This window comes from Anomalospiza imberbis, chromosome 2 (assembly GCF_031753505.1).
Source record: "Anomalospiza imberbis isolate Cuckoo-Finch-1a 21T00152 chromosome 2, ASM3175350v1, whole genome shotgun sequence".
NCBI classification, from domain to species: domain Eukaryota; kingdom Metazoa; phylum Chordata; class Aves; order Passeriformes; family Viduidae; genus Anomalospiza; species Anomalospiza imberbis.
The window spans coordinates 113,769,087-113,788,786 of NC_089682.1; the positions used below are offsets into that span (position 1 = coordinate 113,769,087).

At 40.1% G+C, this 19,700-nt stretch overlaps 1 protein-coding gene across 3 annotated transcripts in view; it reads right to left on the minus strand.

Moving 5' to 3' along the window:
* Positions 1-19,700, minus strand: part of LOC137469670 (cohesin subunit SA-2-like) — a 58,878-nt gene that overhangs the window by 20,549 nt on the left and 18,629 nt on the right. For all 3 annotated transcript variants that reach the window (XM_068182634.1, XM_068182633.1, XM_068182635.1), the window contains 9 exons: positions 16,192-16,290; positions 14,051-14,130; positions 6,086-6,193; positions 4,052-4,160; positions 3,104-3,221; positions 2,126-2,229; positions 1,600-1,692; positions 1,423-1,512; positions 220-423 (listed from right to left, as the gene is read on the minus strand). In XM_068182634.1, the coding sequence (XP_068038735.1) occupies positions 220-423; positions 1,423-1,512; positions 1,600-1,692; positions 2,126-2,229; positions 3,104-3,221; positions 4,052-4,160; positions 6,086-6,193; positions 14,051-14,130; positions 16,192-16,290 (1,005 nt within the window). The remainder of the gene's footprint in view (positions 1-219; positions 424-1,422; positions 1,513-1,599; positions 1,693-2,125; positions 2,230-3,103; positions 3,222-4,051; positions 4,161-6,085; positions 6,194-14,050; positions 14,131-16,191; positions 16,291-19,700) is intronic.

A 19,700-nucleotide genomic window follows, 5' to 3' on the forward strand; every position in this document is an offset into this window, starting at 1 on the left:
CAACTCTGTTCCTGACAAAATATATGGCCAAAATACAACTGCTTCATTAAAATGTGAAGAACCATTCTTTTCAGAGGTGCAAACCCACCTTTTAGAGTTCTGCCTCCTTCAAGGAGAAACAGCAGGCAAAGAATAGTTCCATATTCCTCTTAATTTTCTTTGCTCCCTTTTTTTTTCCTAGGGAAACAGTCTGCTTACCCCTCTATGAGTCACACTCACCTTTTGCCAGAAGCGATCTAGTAGCTGGTTAAGCTGTTTCATCAACTCATCTATCATGTGAGTTCGAGCACAATCCACCTGGCTATAGATGGCAATTTCTTCACGGCAGAGGATATAATAAGTCCTGGAGGAAGCCTCGAGGACAGACATATCAGAGTGTTTGGCCACAATGTCTTTTATCTCTCCCAGCAAAGCATCCAAATGCTGCAGGTGATAAAAGGGGTATTTATAGGTAAATTGTACAAAAATCCTCTTATGCTTTAAATCATTTCACTAGGCCCACATATCCCTATGGGTCATATAAACAAGATGAAGCATATGCCAGTCTAAGCAGAAGAGGGGTAGAACTAAAGGACACAACTTTTTTTTCCTGTGTTTATAGCTCTCTTTCATCATTACGTCTCTAGATCTTCCTAAAGAATGAAGCACCTGCTTTAAGTTCTACTTTAGCAATACATGACTAGCACTACATGGGGAACAAAAGATGCCTTTCCAAAGGACAAGTCCATCTTCAAACAATGGAAGTTGTCTCCCTCAGCAATGGAGAATGGATAATGTTTTCGATCCTGTCAGTGACAGGGTCTTCACTCTTAGTGGGAAGAGGTAACTTGTGCCATTCTGTTGACTTGCTCTCTTCCAGTTCAAGTTTTGGGCTGAAATTAACCTCAGAGTGTTTGCCTACCACTGCCTCCCTGTAAACATCCCTGCTTAAGAAGACATTAAGCTATTTCAAGGATTTCATCTATCCATTTCTGACCATCCCTTTCCCATCAGCAGATATACTATCTCCATTCTTATCTTTCAGTTACTGTCATTCCCCAGCAGCTGGGAGTCAGCCTTCAAGGAGAATGAAACCTATTCTGTAGTAAACTCCTGGGAGACACCAACTTAGGACACATGGCATAATCCACCCTCCCTCCAGCCAGGAATGAAAAAACCCAGGGCTGGGTCTACCACACAAAACCACGAGTCGTAATCCATCAAGGCCAGACCCAGCATATCAGAACTGACAAGCACTAAGGCTTTCCTTTGCAGCTCCAAATCAAAAAGTAAATCCTGAATAAGACCAATTTCCTGAAGATATAATACCATCTCATTGTATTTCAACAATTTTCTACTCGTTCCAAATCCCATTAAACTCCCTACACTGTCACATAAATTTAGTACATTTCACATGAACCAATTGCCCCAATTCCTATTCACCTTCTCTAGATGTCCTGTACTGTAAACATCTAAATCATAATACTGAGGAATCTGCAGAAGATTTGCCACCTTTTGTGCATCTGCTGAATACTGCAGAGAAAAAAACAGGATATGAGTACATTGCAGGAATTTTAATGAAATATTTAACATACATTCACAGAGCAGCTGTTAAGTTACCTTTGCCAAGAGCTGAGGAAGCACCATAATAAAGTGTTCAGTAATTTTTGTGCAATCTTCCAATTGGATTTTCTTCTCTTTTACTGACAAAATCTGCAGACAAAGCATTTGGTTTCAATTATAAAATCTCTGGGATTTGAGTGGAATCTTACATATAACCCAAGCTTAACTTATATTGCATTGTCTCAAGCATATCAAGCTAAGATAGAGACACTCTTCCATGAAGAAAACCAGATGCTTTTTTTTTTAACCTTAAATTAGATGCAAATTGCTGAACAGCTACATGTCATGGATAAAAGGCTCATCATTTGTCAACAACATGGTTCAAGTGGCTCTCCTCTAACGCTCATCTCCTTCAACATCCACTTCTAATAAGATCTAGAGGTGAAAAGACACTGCATTTTAGAAAAATAAGCTATTTTATTTCCTAGGATACATCTGCAACTAGGAACGAGCTGTCTGGCAAAGTACACAAGGCAAAGATAATGTGATGACAGTACAATAAATAAGACTAAGATGCACTGACTTTTTTGGCTGCACCTCTGCCCACTGGAGGATGACCTTCAGCTGCTTCTCTGACTGTTGCGAGGATGATTTCGATGAGAGCACTTTCCTGGGCATCGCTCAGTGCTGGAAGTAAATCAGTCTCAGCATCACACAAGAGAAAAGTGAAGATGCAGCAACAACTGATGTAAAGCCTACTCATTTACCTGAGGAACTGTGGAAGGACACTAAAGAACGGGAGATGCAGTGCTGCCAAATAAACAGCTAGAGAGTGTTTGACTTCATTTGAAGGAAATTCTTTTCTACATTTACTGAGTACCATTAATCCCGTAATGGCTAGTCTTTTTGGGGCAGCTGGGCTTGCACAAACACAAGCAGTTTTAATGTCTCCTACTGACTAGTGTCTCATTTAGGACAAATCATCTTTGAGTACCAAAATGCTCTAACTCACTGGGTCTACAAACTGATTTTAATCACACAACCAACTCCAGGTCTACAACAACTATCCATAGAATCATATAATGGTTAGGGTTGGACGGGACTTTAAAGATTTATTTACATTTACTTCAAAATAATTCTACCAAAAAAAATTCCCTCTAGTGTTAGATGACAGTGAACTCAATACATTACTCATTTTCTTTTGAAGAAGGAGTAAAAGCCTGATGAAAACTGCATTTCAATCTAATAATACTTTTAGATTAAAAAGTTTTGGACAAACAAAGTGAACGCTACATAAGCATTGTGGCTTAATTACAAGTATTTATTGCACAGGTTCTAAACTAACATTACATAAATACAGAATAATGAATAAAACAAGTATGTTGATATAAATATTACACTAGCAGCGCATTGAGTTGCATCTGCTTTGTAGCACTTGTGGACCTCAATTTGGGACCAAATGGTACTTCATTATGAAATGTTCCTAAACTAGCTAAGGCAAGGTTCAAAAAATAGCATGGGGAGATTCATTCAGACAAAACTAAATTCTTTGCTTACCCACCTTCTCCAACATCTTCACCATTTTTCAACAGGAGAGTGGTCATGCACTCCCAGTCCTTCAGAAATTTGCCTGCCCAGTCCCACAAGCTGTCTACTAGGTATGTAACGTGTTTGTGTAGCTAGGGATTAAAAACACAAGCTTATAGAAGCAAACACATCACTAGAAGGAACACAGCTTCATATGTTCCTCTCTCTTTGTCCAATGACAAAGCTCTGTCATTCACATATATATTCACATGCAGTATTTCAACATGTTTAGTTCAAGGCCAATGAACATATAAACACCAAGTCTTCAATCTGACACAAAGCAGGAAAGTAGGGTGAAAAATCAGGAAAAGCCGGCAATAAAAATTTAATTTTCTCTTTTAATAAGAATTTAAATTTAAATTAAATAATCTCTGAAACTAGTTTCTGTATTGATTTATATTGCTGATTGTAACAACCAAAAATCCAGTCACAGGACTAGAAACAAGTCATCTATCCAATTCTTTGCAGAAAGATTCAAAACTGCTATGTCTGAGACACTTTGGCCAGATAGAGGTCTGCACCACTGCAAAAGCTAAACCGTGAACTGTTTATCAGCACTTAAGCTGATAAAACTCTCCTAACTACAGTTTTTGGTCAGCATGGAGCCGTAGTACAGCAACCCACATCTGCCTCCAGAAAGACATAGGCATGTACCAAAAAACCCTACTCGATGGCATTAGTCTTTCAGGCTGTTTCCAGAAACTGCCTCAGCACTGATTCTCTCCATTAGCACACTTGTAAAATAGGTTTAATACAGCAGAACAGAAATGGCTTAATTAAAAACTTAAACTACAGACTAAAAACATTTCTAACACAACACATTTCAGAGCTCACCAACAGAAATTACTTTCAAAAGCAAGAAGATAATTGATTTAACATGCAACACTGGATTTAAAAGGCTTACTGCAGGGGCAGTTCTCACCTCACTCTCCAGGAAAAAGTGTATTAATCTTTTCAACTGGTCAGTGCTTGACCCAAACTTTCCTCCTCCTTTGGGCTGAACTTTCTTATCTCCCTCATGACTAAGCAGCCTGCCAAAAGAGAAGTAAGTCAGACCAGTTCTGCCACATTCTCCTTACACTCATTTACCGATGTAACGCTACTTCTGTCAAGATCACAAGGACTGTACTTCCCTTAAGTGTCTACTTATTTACCCCAAATCTCATTAGACTTTTTTTATGAGATGAAAGGAAAAAATATTGTTTTCCATTATGAGAGATATGCTATCCCTGTGGATGCAGAGACTATTTCTGACAGTTTCACAGGCACCCTGCCACCCTTCTGGATGATGGATGCAGATTCCACAAACTGGTCATACAACAACGACGTAGGCATTGCTCATGCTTGAAAAGAGGCTTGCTCTAGGCCGAATTTAAAACCTTAACAACACAGCAGATATTACCACATGGCCACTATTCACATCACAGTGCATCTTGGAACTGCAGCTTCTTAAGGAAAGCACAGTATCTTGTAATTATAAGAGGCAGTTAACGTCACAAATACAGTGGAAACTCTGTTCTTCCTCTTCCTCTGTCTGAGGTATGAAGCACAGTATGACAGTTGCATTTCCCCCTTTATCCAAAATGAGACTGACTACCTACAAAAAGTGCTAATCCCAAGATAAATACAGGAAGGCCATCCATGCAGATTAATGTAAGGCCCAAACAGCTTGGATTTTAAGAGCTGGACCACACTACCAAATGTCAGCAAAAGCTTGTGCACTCAGGAAGAGTTTCTGCTGGTATAATTTACACCAGCTAAGTAACCTAAGTTAAAATATGCAGACATGGAGGAGATTTTGTGCAAACCAAGAAGAATGTGCAGCAGGAGTGGAAAGCATAAGCATTTATACTAAAACTTAGCAGTATAACCAGGAAAAGGAGGGGGCACTAACATCTCTTATCACACCAAAATGAACATTCTGTACTGGAAAAAGTGCTGGAGAGAAGCACTGGGCAAACAAGAACAAGGATGAGATTTACAGGGTCAAGGTGTCCACAAGGCACTGGCAAGCTGGGTAGAAAAGTGAAGTTATCAGGGCAATCACTCTGGTAGCAAAATGCAGCAGAGTTCTGAGAGGAGAAACATCTAATTTATGAGAGCATATTAGGAACAACACAAAGTCTAGCAAATATAACAGCAGATTCATCAAAACAGAAGTTTCTCTTCATTTGTCGTTCTGTTGGACTTAGCTCCACATATTCCAGAATGCCAACATTTCAGTTAGACAGGAAAAGACAACTAGGAAGAGATTCTGTATGTCTAGAAACACAATTATTATTTCTGAATGTTCCCCCACAAAATCCTTGCCTAAATATTTTTATTTTCATTTATTTTTGTAAGTCAAGATTATTTCTCTCAGCAGTAAAGACAGAATATTTGTCTCTTCCCTTTTTAGCACGCCAATTCCATATGACTTCATGCAACCATTGTTATAAGAAGACCTTTTATAAGAGTTATTCCTGGGGAAGATAAACCCTGTATTTCATTAATCTGACAGGAAACTGGGAGGTCTTTTTAATCTGCTGCATCTCTCATTATTCAAAGCCTTTACAATGTACAAGGCAACTTCCAAAGAGAGAAGAGGAGGCCATTTTTGTGATTAATCACCAAACTATGAAAATCCAGCAGATGTCAGGTGACAGATTAGCTTGTAAGAAGCAAAGCAATGGGAAAGTAGAGAGAAAGAGGGCATGTTCTCAACATAGCATGGCACTTGTGGATCAATTAGTTTCATATTCCCTATGTTAGTCTTACAACTTTTCTCATGCCTGTTGTCTCAGGGCTGTGCAGGAAAACATGCAATTACCCCCAGACAGCATTTCTCTTCCGATTACCAGAAGAAAGGTGACACACACTTTCAGCAGAAAAAATAATGCTTAATATCCCCGTTAAATAAATCCACCTCCATTCCAAACCAATTGAGAATATGCAAGAAGTAGGCAGGCAGAGATACCTTTTATAAAGGAATTCCCCAGCTGCTACTGCAAGCGGACGGTGAGTGGTATAAACAAACTGGTATAACATTTCACAGTCTTCAGCTGATAACACATCCTCACAGTTCCTAGGCAAAAATAACAACGGAAGTTATAGTCCAGGTTTATCTGCAAAGAATAGCATGAATGACATGTCCAGCTTTTACTAGACTTGATTCTCCATAACCGTGCAACTTGTTTACACAGCTATGTGTAAATTTTTGTAGGCCATTTCTAAAAATGCTCTCAGACAAAATTGGCAGCGTTCTTTTACTCACTGTGTAGAGAAACAGAGGTCTGTGTAAGCCATGACAAATCAGGCCCACTGCATAGACACGAACATTAATTTAAAGTATAATTACAGATTATTAGTGATCATGGTAAAAAGAGTAATAGAAATAAAACAGGAAAATCATGCCTTTACTTTATGCTTAATGTTCACCACAGAAGATAACAAACAATTAGAAACCTTCATTCTGTAGTATAAATTATTTTTAAGTTATTTATTCCCGTATTTTATAACCTATATTCTATTACACTAGAGTCCCATGCAAAAATAAATTAAAACATATTCTTGATGGCACACTTATGGCTGCGACCTCTCTGCACAAACACATTCAAAGTCCTGACTTTTTTCATTCAGCTACACATCTTGAGAACACCACATACCAAATAGTACACCTAGAACACTCTCTGAGAGGTAGAAATTATATTCATATCAAATATTTACAAAAAAGAAACTGACGCATCAAGGCAGAATAACCCAATGAAGAGATACCAGAGCATCAAGGCAGAATAACCCAATGAAGAGATACCGGAGCAGTGAAGTCCAAAACCAGGATTACAGTTTCCAAATACCTGCTTCTTGCTGCCACAATAATGTCAGTGGAATGGGCTACTCCAGAGAATGAAAGCGCAACATAGGAGATCCTTACACTTACTACACCCAGGTGAGAGGAAAGGGCTTTTACAGATCACTGCATTCAGTCCTCGAGTAGTAACATTTTAAAACCATCTACAGCTGTGGTCCAACACCCTCTCTACAACTGAGGATTCATGCTATTCTCCTGCTAATAGTGATGTCTACAAAAAATCAGCACTCCTTCCTATGCTTGCCCATTTGTCTCCAACTCATTGCATCCTTTAGCATCCTCACAAGTCACAAAGCCCCAAAATATCCTCCAACCTGACTGAAAAGGAGTGAGCTCACATTAGGTGAGATTATCACTGGTGCATCCATTAAAAAGATCTTTTAAATCAAAGTGCTAATGGTATGTCTCCAAAAGTGATGAATCAGTCTCACAGGATAATGTGAAATAAAAGCTGCCTTACACACTTAAGGCACGTTGTGGTGGACTCTTTAAACATGCAATTACCTTAAGAATGTATTTGCAGTAATAGAACATATAGGAAGTGTAAAGGAATACGTATCAAGAAATCGCCATAAAGAGAAATATTTATGTCACTCATTTAACTATCTACAGAACTGGGAAAGTAGAGTAAAAATGTGTTTATTGATGTTAAAAAGTAGAAAAATGAAAGAAGTAATATGGTTTTATGGTGCATTAGAGCATATGAATAAGCAGTGGTGTGTCCTGTGAAGCCATGAATGATCAAATTTATTAAACTTCTACAAGTTTAACAAGTGAGAGTAAAACAAAGAATGACAACAAAGAGCACTTACAGGAATAAAAAGACATGATATAATAAATATTAAAATGCTATGGGGAATTTACAGAAAAAAATTGCAGTCTGACAATGTTTCTTTCATTCTTTTTAATGTCAATCTATTATTGAGTTCTTTTAAAGCACTAGTTTCCATGAAGACGTCTTTGTCATTTTTTCTCTATATATGTTTTTTTCAAAATCAGTGGACAGCTGGGATTATAAGAAATTTCACAAGCATACAGTGATCTAGACTGAATTAATACAGAATCACAGAGCATTGAGGATGGTCAGCACCTCTGCAGATCATCTGCTCCAACCCCCTGCTCACAAGAGGATCAGCTACAGCAGGTTGATGTCTCCAATCCATTAAGTCAAGGACTCTACAACATCTCTGGCAATGTGTTCCAGTACTGGATCACTCCCACAGTGAAAAACCTTTTTCTTACGCTTAAATGAAATCTCCTGTATAAACATGCCAGTCAAATGCACACATTTTTTTATATTTAATTTTTTTCTTCTTTATATTTCAGGTTTTCTCTCTTCAGCACATTTACAGAAATAATGCGTGCAATATCTAAATGTTAATATTTTAAAAGAGTTCCCTGACTAAATTGTTCAGATAGCTTGAAGAGCTCAGCAATTCCTATCTCTCTGGACAGAAATTAAGGACCCTTCCTTTCCAGTACTAATGAAACTGCTTTTCCATAAGTATTTTCTATCCTTAGAAAAGAACCTGGGAATGCCGGTGGACACCAAGTTCAACATGAGCCACCAATGTTTTCTTGCTGAAAAGTAGGTGAATAGTATCTCAATCTGCATTAAGCATTGCCAGCAGGTTTGGAGAGGTGATCCTTCCCCTCTACGCAGCACTGGTGAAGCCACACCTGGAGTGCTGTGTCCAGGGCTGGGTCCCCAGTGCAAAAGACAGACTGGGGAGAGACCAAGAAAGCATCACAAGGATGATCTGGATCATCTCTCCTTTGAGGAAAGGTCAAGGGAGCTGGGACTGCTCAGCCTGGAAGAAAGAAGGTTCAGGGGGATCTCAGCAATGTGTGTAAGTAATTGGTGGTGGGAGTAAGAAGACAGATACAGGCTTCTGCTCCTGGTGCCCAGGACCAGAAGCAACAGGCACAAACAGAAACACAGGAGGCTCCTTCTGAACACCAGGAAACACATTTTTACTGCGAGGGTGACAGAGAACTGGCACAGGCTGCCAAGGGAGGCTGGAGATACTCAAAAACCATACAGCTGCAGTCCTGGGCAATGCGCTCTACGTGGCTCTTCTTCAGTGGGGCCTGGACCAGACAACCCTTCTAACTTCAGCCATTCTGTGATTTCCAAAATCCCAACCTCTCCATTTTTAACTTTGTCTTCTAAGAGGTTGGAGATTTACCCATTACATTAATCTAGTGCAGTATTATTTCCTCCCTCCTCAAGACATAATTAGGTGAGATGCTGCTCCAGCTGCAAATGAAGCACACCCCCGAACAGCAGCAAAGTAAAGGAAGGGAGAAGAATCCATGTCATTTGCAACACAAGCTGACAGACACTCCTGACACCACTTGAGCACCTGATCTTCTGCTTTTTCCTTTCTTGAGTGGGAAGGAATACCTGTGTGCACTACTACTACTATTACTGTTCAACCACTACTCTCTGACCATGATGAGGTTTAGGCTTATAACCCCACTGAAATGAGTGCTCAGGCATTTTATCTGCCTCTGCAAGCAGCAGCACCTGACCACACCTGCAACCACCAGCACTAACACGACCATACCAAACGGGTGCCTTTCTTTTTTACATCCATCAGGCAATCATTAACCACACAAAGAACACTTCAAATACAGCAGTAATACTGCTGCAAATTTACAGCCCTCAGAATGCCAAGCAACAGATAAAGGTTAAGCCAGAAGTGCCTGCCAGTGTTTAGGCACCTAAAAATAAACAGGCATGGCCTTCCACATACCAATCTCATGACATACCATTTTCTTTGCACTTCAGTGTGAACATGTCCCAGTCTTCATGTCCCAGAAGAAACTGGGACATTCTAGAGGGAGATCACAGACCCATTTTGTTCTGCATATGGCATGAGTTGAAAGATTTCGTATCTTGCTTTTTGTTTCATTTTGCTGCATGCAAGAGGTATGACTGCTGGAGTAGCTTGACTTGGTCTATGCTGTTGCTCACACCAAAGGACAACCATCAAAATCACAAGAGTAAAATAAAAACACACCTGACACACTTTACAGAGTTTTACGCTAGTCTTTGTTTTTAGTGGCTGTGCAGGGTAAGACCTGGTACACGTTATGGTGATGACAATCCAAGGTATAGCATCTCAATCAAGAAAGAATCTGGTCACTTTGCATTTAAAATTAAGTCAAGTTAAACATCCAAATTTGCAGATGCATTGTAAAAGCAGTATATGTGCACAGAGCACTATCAACCAAAAAAAAAAAAAAAAGTAAGTTAAAAGTATGTATGCAAATAAAGTATGTATGCAATAAAAATTTTAAGAACAAAAGTCATGTACTACTAAACTGTTCTGCAATCTCACTCTTGCTCCTCTGCTCTCATTGCAGGTTATTTCAAGACACACTTTGGTGATCAGCAAAATGTCAATACATGCCACTAAAATGTAACAATAGTCCTTTCCCACCCACTGTACAATGGGATTAGCATGTTGCAATACACTGCGATTATGCTGTGGCAGACCGATGTGTTTTGTGTTTAAAACTCAGTTTAATTTCTAGTTATGTTTAACCAAAGTAAATCAAAGTCATTTTCCCCTGGGCTATTTACATATTCAAGCTAATTGTAGATTTGTGCCCCTACCCACACCACCTGTAACCTTTCCCCATGCATCTGCTGTGGTTACCTAATTACTTTTGCTGCTCTTTTCCAAAATCCCTCTACGCTTTTAGGTAGTTAAGCTCACAAAAATTAACAGAATTGTCTAGCAGTAGGCACACTGAACTAATTTGCCTCCTAAAAGGCAATGCTTTTTTTACCTTGGTCTCTCATTGTCACTCATGTTTTCTTCCTCTTTATTTCCTTCCTAGTTCTATTCCCTGTCAGATCCTTTGCAACATTAATGCTAGCAATTATGCATAATTCAGTGCCATTAATAATTTCTATTATGCTAAACCTCACAGGTTCATTTCCATCTCAGGATCACATCATGCTGTGTAAAAACAGAAATCTACTAGCCCAAAGACTGGCATTCAATTGAGACAACATGGAACAAACAAGAAGGAAAAAATCTCAGCTCACAGAGATACACAAGAAGAAAATACAAATATGAATTTGAAAAAAACCTAAGTATATGCATAGCAAGAGAGTTCTGAATCAGCGCTGGGATTTTTTTTAATAATGTAACACATATAAGTGAATTGAAAAGATCAGTGTTTTCACTGCCTCTCTAGCTATCAAGAGAGAGAATGTAAAGGCAGAGCAGCTTTATGGGGCAGTAGTACACAGAGTAGTCAGTGTGTATTCCACAGAACTGGAATGCAGTGATGGTTGAGAGATGCTCAGACCTGTTACTACCATACATGGCACACAGCTCTGCTGCCACTGTAAAACATCACAAAAACGGTCAATTAGCAACAAGGTCTTGCTGCTATGCCGACCCAAAAGACAACCGTGGGAGTCAGTGAAAGAAAGTTACTGACATAATGTATTTTTCTCAAGAAAAATTACTCAACTGAGTAATTGGAAGAAAAAAAATCTGTTACTGGATGACTCATGTCACGACATAACAAAATATCTACTCCAAGATTAGAGACATGTTCTGAAGGTCTGTACCTGTATATATATTTTTTTAATTAGTGATTCCAGATGAAATAGAGAGAATTCAGACAGAGATTCTTTCCAGTAGCTTTAAAAATAGCTTTCAGAAACTTGATCTGAAAGGTCTCTCACATCTCACTAAAAATCCAAGATGGCCCACTTAAATTCAGTTGCCAAGTTTGCAGATGACAAAAATTAGTCGTTAAAAGAGAAGCCAAGACAGCATGACAAAAGTGGCAAAAATTTTATTACACCAATGCATACTAGTAGCCATGCCATTTATACAAGCTGTCATTTATTACTTTATCATCCCCTTTGAGGCAGGGGAGTTGCTGTCCCCAACTCAACTCCATGCTTTACTGCCTGTAATAAGAAATTCTACTGCTCAATATCCAGACACAGCTTTTGAGCTATGAGACACACCTATCTGAGACACATTAGCCCTGTAGGTCTTTATTTCTGCAGTGCCAGCAGCAAGTCCTTTCTGCCACTATTGCAGGTACTAAGGCATCAGCTTTTCCCCTGCTAGAAAAGGATCTTGATGGAGGTTCTTATTAAGAAGCCTGTACATGTGACTGGCTATATTGTCTGCATTCTCTTCACACAGAGTTCTACACTGGTCAGAGCTACTCTTACCAAAGAGAAGAGCTGTTGTTGAATTTGCTTACTGAGTCTCCAGTGCACACTTTCACCACTCCAATAATTATGCCAAATCAGCAGGGCTCAGAACAACTGGGGGGGTACAGTGGAAGAAAGGAGGATGGCTATGCAACAGATGAGCAAAAATAAAGAAAAGGATGTATTCACTAAGTCTCTACATGGCTTAATTAAAAACAATTTCATAATGTGCTAATTTTACTTACGGAAGTTGCATCTTATGATGGAAAAATATCATTCAGAAAAATTTAGATGGCATTTATTCACACTGGAAACCATATTTAAGCAAAATTCAGAAAAAATTGCTTCAGGGAAAAAGAAACATTGATCAAACTTTTATAGCAGCAGCTTGCATTAATGAGAATGTGATCCCTTATAAAAAAGCCAGAGATGATAAACAGCTGCAGTGCCAATATAGCTCTTGTTAATTCAGATGAGGAACAAGTGCAGCCATAACTGGTGTATGGAATCTTTGTACTTCAACAATGGTGAGCTGCTCCTCCTAGCACAGGGACATGTTACCCACGGACACAGCACTGTGCTTTGTTCCAACAGCTAGGCACCATGGGGAACCAAGGGATGTAGAAATGGACATTGTGAACACAGAAACAACACAGCCCTCCCTACTACTAGCGAGGCCCAAACAACAGCACTACCTTCAGAAGAGGGTGCAGTGCTCACAGCACCATATGCTGTTCTGCTCTGCCTATTGAAGGAGGCCTGGAAAAGTGCCATTCAAACCAGTGGAATGTGAAGCGAGACAGGAGACAATAAAGCAGCACCTCAATATACAAACATACTTGAAATTTAATGTAAATATATACAGCACAATATTAGTTGGACCACTACAGCCTACATGCTCCTCTAGCAATGAATATTACTTCTGGCTTAAATAGAGAAGCAGATCCCACAAGGCTATTGGATAATGTCTCATGCTGTACATGGACATAAGCATCTGCATCACCAAAATTCAACTTACACCCTCAGAGAGAGGAGACACTGAGTCCTAATGTCTCAACTGTATTATCAATGGAATGCAGTGAAGTTTTTATTCCCATTTTGCTTTAAAAAAGAGGGACAGAAAATTTACTCTACACATATTTTGCAAATAAAGACATTTCTAAAATAAACATGCTGCTCAAGGATGTATCAGAATAAGATTTATATACTTCTGTAATATTAAGTGTAATTTTTCCCCAGACTTCCAGCTTGCCATTATCCTACCAAATCTGTAGCTGGCAGGTAAATTTCCCAAGGAAACAACTCTTCTGTTAGTCTTCTACCTCAGGAAAATCACACGCTTGCTCATTTCCTGTCAGTCAGTCTGCTATGGGCTCAAAGGCTACCAGATTCTCTGCCCTGGAGCCAAGAATCTGAAAGTCCAAATTGTAGCAACAGCCTCAAAGCTCAAAGCTTCCTGCATCAGTTGCAGAGACAGGGAAGAGGGCAGAGTTCTCCAAGCTCCTGGTCAAAGCCTGGCAATCCTGGGACAGAAGATGGGGTGGGGATCCCATCTTCAGTGGGAACTTCCCCCAAGTCAAATGCTCCTTTTGAGAAAAGCCAAAATTAAAAAAGGTAGAATTTCCTTTCAGAGGGAAATGTAAAGATATAAAAATGTAGTTTTCAGACTGAATCTCAGCACAAGGGTTTTCTTAACACTGGCATTTCCCACAGAAAGAAAATGTCATGTCTTGAGCAGCTTTAACCGTAACTCATATCCTGTCAGAAGCAACTGTTTCCCAACAAGTAAGTGATTACAGGAAGATTCATCAGGTTTGTACCTGGATCTTGTTGCCATTAAAACAATACAGTAAATTAAAAAAGAAATTATTTACTGTGACATAAGCATCAAGAGTTTCATGGCTTGAACTGCTACTTCATGGTCCTTGTCCAGAGGCATGGACACAATTCGATCCTAATGGATGTAAAATGACAATAAAGAGATGTAACATGGTTTGTTCTCAATAAACATGTATTTTTGCTATAGCTAGATCATCTACACTAGTACAGCAGAGATTTATTTTTATTTCAGCAGCTATTTCCTAAGAGACATAAGGCAACTTGATTACTACCAAGTAGTTCCCCAGCCCCTGAAAATTAACAGCATGTTAATTTTTTAACTGAATTAATCATGCAGTAATATGATATTTTTTATACATGTACTGTATGCGTTCACAAGAAATTAACTACACACTACAAATTAAAAGTGACTGACAACTCGTTTCTAAGATGCTACTACTAGCACTTCAGTGTGTTAAATGAAGGTAAGCCTCAAATTACAAGCATTATCTAATCAGTTTCTCCCACTAACAGTAAAGTGCCTGCACCTACACATTACAGAAGTCAGTGCCTTGCTGAAAAGACAGTTAGAGTTTAAGTCATAAAGATACTTCATGGCATTGCAGCAATACTGCTGACCTCCAGAATTCACAATATTTTAACTTAGTACACATGCAAACAGCTCAAAAAACTGAAAAACTTCCCATCCCATGAAACCAGGAACTTGCACACCTCAGAGCGGCCTATATCTTTAAGATATATTACACCTTTAGACTTGCTTGATTTGGAACTATTTTAGTTTCCCCATTTAACGCATGGTTTCTAAATCTCTACATTCATTTTCCTTTGCACCTTCCTTTTTCTCACAATCCAGTTGGAAGGTGTCTAAATCCACAAATCCTGAGTCTGAATATTCAAGGGTAATAGACGGAGCATGTGTAACTCCCGTTGGAAGGAAATGGATCGATGGTTATATGATTACACTCCCTACCACTGAGAAAGCTTGCTTTAAACTTTGAAACTGGTATTTGTGTGTAGCTGTTTGGATTTCTTTTGTTTAGAGGGGAAGGTGTTGATTTTCGGTGGGGGTTTATTGACTGGGGGATGGAGTTAGCAATAATCCATTTATACTGCATCCTCCACACAGGGAGATGGCAGCACAAACAGCCTGGAGCTATTTCATCACTCTTTATTGAACACCAACCCTGCATTTGGTTACAGAGCTTACAGTAGTCAGAAATATAAGGGACTACCACATAATCATTTAAAACAGGGGTCAATCTTAGTTAGCTGAGTTTAATCCTGAATAATTTATTACTAAGATACCAGTATCAATCCATTTCATGTTCTTTGAGGATATATAATAGGTATTTTTCACTACTAGGAATTGCTTTGACACACAGGTAAGCCCTACATCTTTTGCAAAAAGGCCGTGGGTTTGCCACCATATGCAGGCATTGATGTGTCCTGACATTGAATCATGTCCTCATTCACAGGGACTGAGATATCAATCACATAATCTTGAGCTTTCTTACTCAAATACTGAGAAGGTGCAACCCTGCTAGGGTAAGAGCAGCTGACAAAATCCTTAGCAAGGCCAAGGTTAAAAAAAGTAAAGGGCTTACTTCTTAAATTAGTCAGGATATTGGAATATGATAAAGGCAGAGTACAGGGTCAGTGAAGCCACAAAACAAGCTCTCAAAACTACAGTGAATCACTTGATTTGTTCAGAAAGGAGATAAGGGATCCTTCTTCAAGATTCATACTGACGTGGTAGGTCAAGAGAGAGCCATTCCCACATCAGTGTGATACATGGACAGCCAGTCCACTGTCTACAAGGTTAACCGATTATCAGGGGCAGCAAAAAGAGGATCTTTAGCGTAGGAAATTCTTTGTCATCTGCCAAAGATCCTGTAAAAAAAACCTGGGCCAATCTGGATAAATGGTGGAGATAACTGACCACAGTGCATGTTAACACCATTTTGTGTGAACTGAAGTGAAATGGAAGAGTTCATAGAAACAGAGGGAAACATCCCTCCCTGCAAAACTCCATCTATTCAGTCAACAAGGCTGTTTCTGCAGGAGTCTAAGATCCTCTCAGTGTAGAGAGTGGGGAGATCAGCTCTGATCAAAACATCAGGCCCTGTGTATACACCCAACCTAGACTTAAACAACCAGCAAACCGTAATTTATTTACCTTGAATCTGTTAGTAAAGAGATCCATCCTGGAAACAAGTTCTTTTCTGCTGTAAATTCCCTGCAGTCCCAGAAGACATTTCAACCGCACTTCAGCTTGCTGTAAGACAAAGAGAAGCTGGCTAACAGTAAAATACATGTATCTTTCTTAGTCACTATAAGCATTTATATCATGTAAATAAGAGCTCTTTGTGAGTGCCTACAGCAGACTATCAAAATGCTGCCTCATCTTCTTTATTAGTGACATCAGTACCAGTTTGTTTGTGTGCACACACGCTCATCTCCCTCCCTCACACACAGAGGAAGCCTGCAGCGAGCCAAACTCAAAGGTAACATCAAAGTTTGTGTTAGGCTCCCTAAGAGTCAAAGAAACTCTCACAGACCACAGTTAATAAAAGCAACAGAATGCAAGAGATACAAGGATTGTGCTATTCATGTTAAAGATACAAAGACAGGTGTATGGATGACCTACTTAGTATGCAACCAGCACTCTCCCATATATCAGACTTTGCTTGCTTCTTGTCAACAGCTGACTGGGACAATTGTTAAAAACAAACAAGGAGTCCAAGGAATTACAGATTTCTCTAGATTCCCAGAGGAAGAGGTACACCTTAGAACTGCACTGGCTTATCACTGTGGATTCTTACAGAGTTAAGCATCATGCCTCCTCCCTATTTCTGTTTTACACTAGAACATAGTATTTTAAGAATTGTAGGAAAAGGGTTGCTTTGAATTCAGCCTAATTAGTTAATTTAGGCAAAATATATTTATCCATACAAGGTGTTATTTCATATTATTAGTACTGCTGCTTCATAGATGCCTCAAAAAGAAGTCTTCCTCAGCCAGCTTTTCAATTATCTCATGTATATTGTTACATCATTCAAGGGACAAAGCTTTAAATGGCATTAGGAAAATTATTTTGATGATCCAGCATAGAAAAATCATGTGTTCTGTAAATTTATAATGCTAAGCATATCAGCAGAGACAGTAAGATGAACTGCAGGCTTTGAATCACTCTTCATATTTCTTTCTTAATTCCTCTTGCTAACAATAGCAGTAAGAATAAACATGGAAATCCAAGAAAGGAGACCACCTACACACAGGCTATCCATTGCTACAAGTTCCTGTTCACCTGCTTAGATGGAAAGCCAAGGATGATACCCAATGGCAGGCTGTGACTAACAGTTTTCTTTAAGACAGCTTTTGGCTAGAAATACAAAATGAAAGATCAACAGTTAACAATGTACACTGCCCTCTAATCTGCCCATGTCACACCAGCACTACTTATTCTATATTGTACTTTAATTCTGAAGTCTCTGAGGAAGAGACTGTTGCCCACACCTGCTGCTTCCTACTGCCACAGAACTCACTCACAGACAGTCCCAAGGTGGCACCCATCACTGCACACCGGCATAAACTCAGCTCAGCTAATGTACTGCAAATCTGGCTTGGTTCTTCGGTTCTCTTGGTTCTTTCAGATGCCCTTGGTCCTTTGTCACCACATTCTTCTTACTGAATAGGGACTGATTTTTTGTGTGGGGAAAGCGACACCAGTGTGCGCTGGTTTGCTGAATGGTCACAGAGCTCTTGGCACATGCCTGGTAGTGTCATTTCTCAGCCTGGTGGAGTCAAGCATACACCTTCAAAAGTGTAACACATTAAATGTGCCATCCCCCTTCTGAGCTATCCTGTTCCCTCCCAAAAGCTCTCAGTCACAACCCCACACATGTATGTTTCTTTAAGTGCTGAGAAAATTAACTCTAGTAAATAGAAACATATAACTACTTGTATGACTACTTCTGTTAGTTTTCCTACGTTTTCATCTGCATTTTCCGTGCATCTTCTTCTCAACCACCTCCCCTTTTCTAATTTCAACATTCCCCACAGTTTTGGAAGGATGTGAAGTAATGTTGAATTATCAAAAGTATCTCACTACCTTCAGGTTCTTTCAACAGCAGCATCAGCAAACACAAACATCCAGCCACTTACTCCCCTCATCAGAACCACCATTCTGATCTCAACAAAAAAACTCCCGGTTTGGTCCTTTGAAGCTGTGACAGATTGAAGGGGAATTATGTAAGCACATTTTCAGGATACTCTGAACACATACACGGTCCCTCAGCTGTAGCATAGCACATTTTGATCCTGACCTGATGACAGAAAACATAAGTGAAGTGGTGGGCAGCTCTAGTGACCTCAGAGTGCTCTGCACAGGCTCCAGCATTGCTTGAACACGTTCAGTTATGAGATGTCAGCCCCACCACTATCACAGAGATGGGGCCGTTCAATAAAACCTTACAGATACAGGCAGGGATCTGGATGGTCTGATAGGATTGCTGAGTCAACACCTCCCAGATTATGAACTGGGAAGGTCTATTTCTGAGTTACTCCTGCATAGCAAAGACAACCCAACTGTCTTCCAAGGCAAAACAATTTTAAAAACTGCTTTCCCTCCCCAGCACCCCCCCAAAATAAAATCCATGACAGTGTGTAAAAAATACTGGTGCTCTCGTTGTAAAATCAGGCAATTTGACAGTGGCTGCAAATCACAAAGCACAGCCAGGACTGCAGTCACCAGTAGTGGCACACTACCAGGACTCAGCCAAATGCAGAATATAGAAGACACCTCAATTTATTTCACTCTGCATTGCTTTCAGATGAAAACAGCTTTAGAAAAAAACAACTATTTCCAGTTTCCAGTAAACAGCACTGGGGGAGCTGCGTGCATTAATTAGAGACACCAGCTGTTAATCTTCACTGCAAGAGTACCGCAAGTGAAGACGCATCACCTTCCAAAAAAAAAAAAAAAAAAAAAAAAAAAAAAGACTTTTTCTTCTGAGAATTCTCCGAACTGAACACGTACTAAAGAGACACCGTGATCAGACAAAACGTGTGCGCGAACACACGGCGGCTCGCGATGGGTTTGATGGGTTTGCCGCGCTGAAAACCCAAACGCCACGGTCAGAGGGAGCGGGGAGCCTCGCGCGCCCCCTGCTGGCGCGCTGGCAGAGTACAACCCGGGTCACCCGCGGACACCGCCCGCGGCCGACGCGGACCCGGCGCGCTCCAGGAGCTGCAGACACCTTCAAAGGCGGCCTGCAGAACTACAGCGCGTCCATTCCGCTAATCAGCCCCTCCTGATTAACACTCCTATCCTCCCGAAGTCTCTCATGCGTTTTCGAAGCAAGAGAATAAGTGTTATTTTCACAGAAGCACAGGTCAGGTTGGAAGGGACCGCAGCGGGGCATCTGGTCCATCTGGTCCAACCTCCCTGCTCAAGCAGGGGCATCCCTGTTGTAGATGACATCCCAGCACAGGATTGTGTCCAGGCAGCTCTGGACATCTCCAGAGGGAGACTCCACAACCTCTCTGGGCAATCTCCTCTATGGAACAGTCACCCAGCACAGTAAAGAAATTCTTCCTGAGCATCACATTTTACCCACTTCCCGAGCATCACATTTTACCCACTATTGTTCTACTGCTTGATGTTTTGGACTTACTGACTTATTT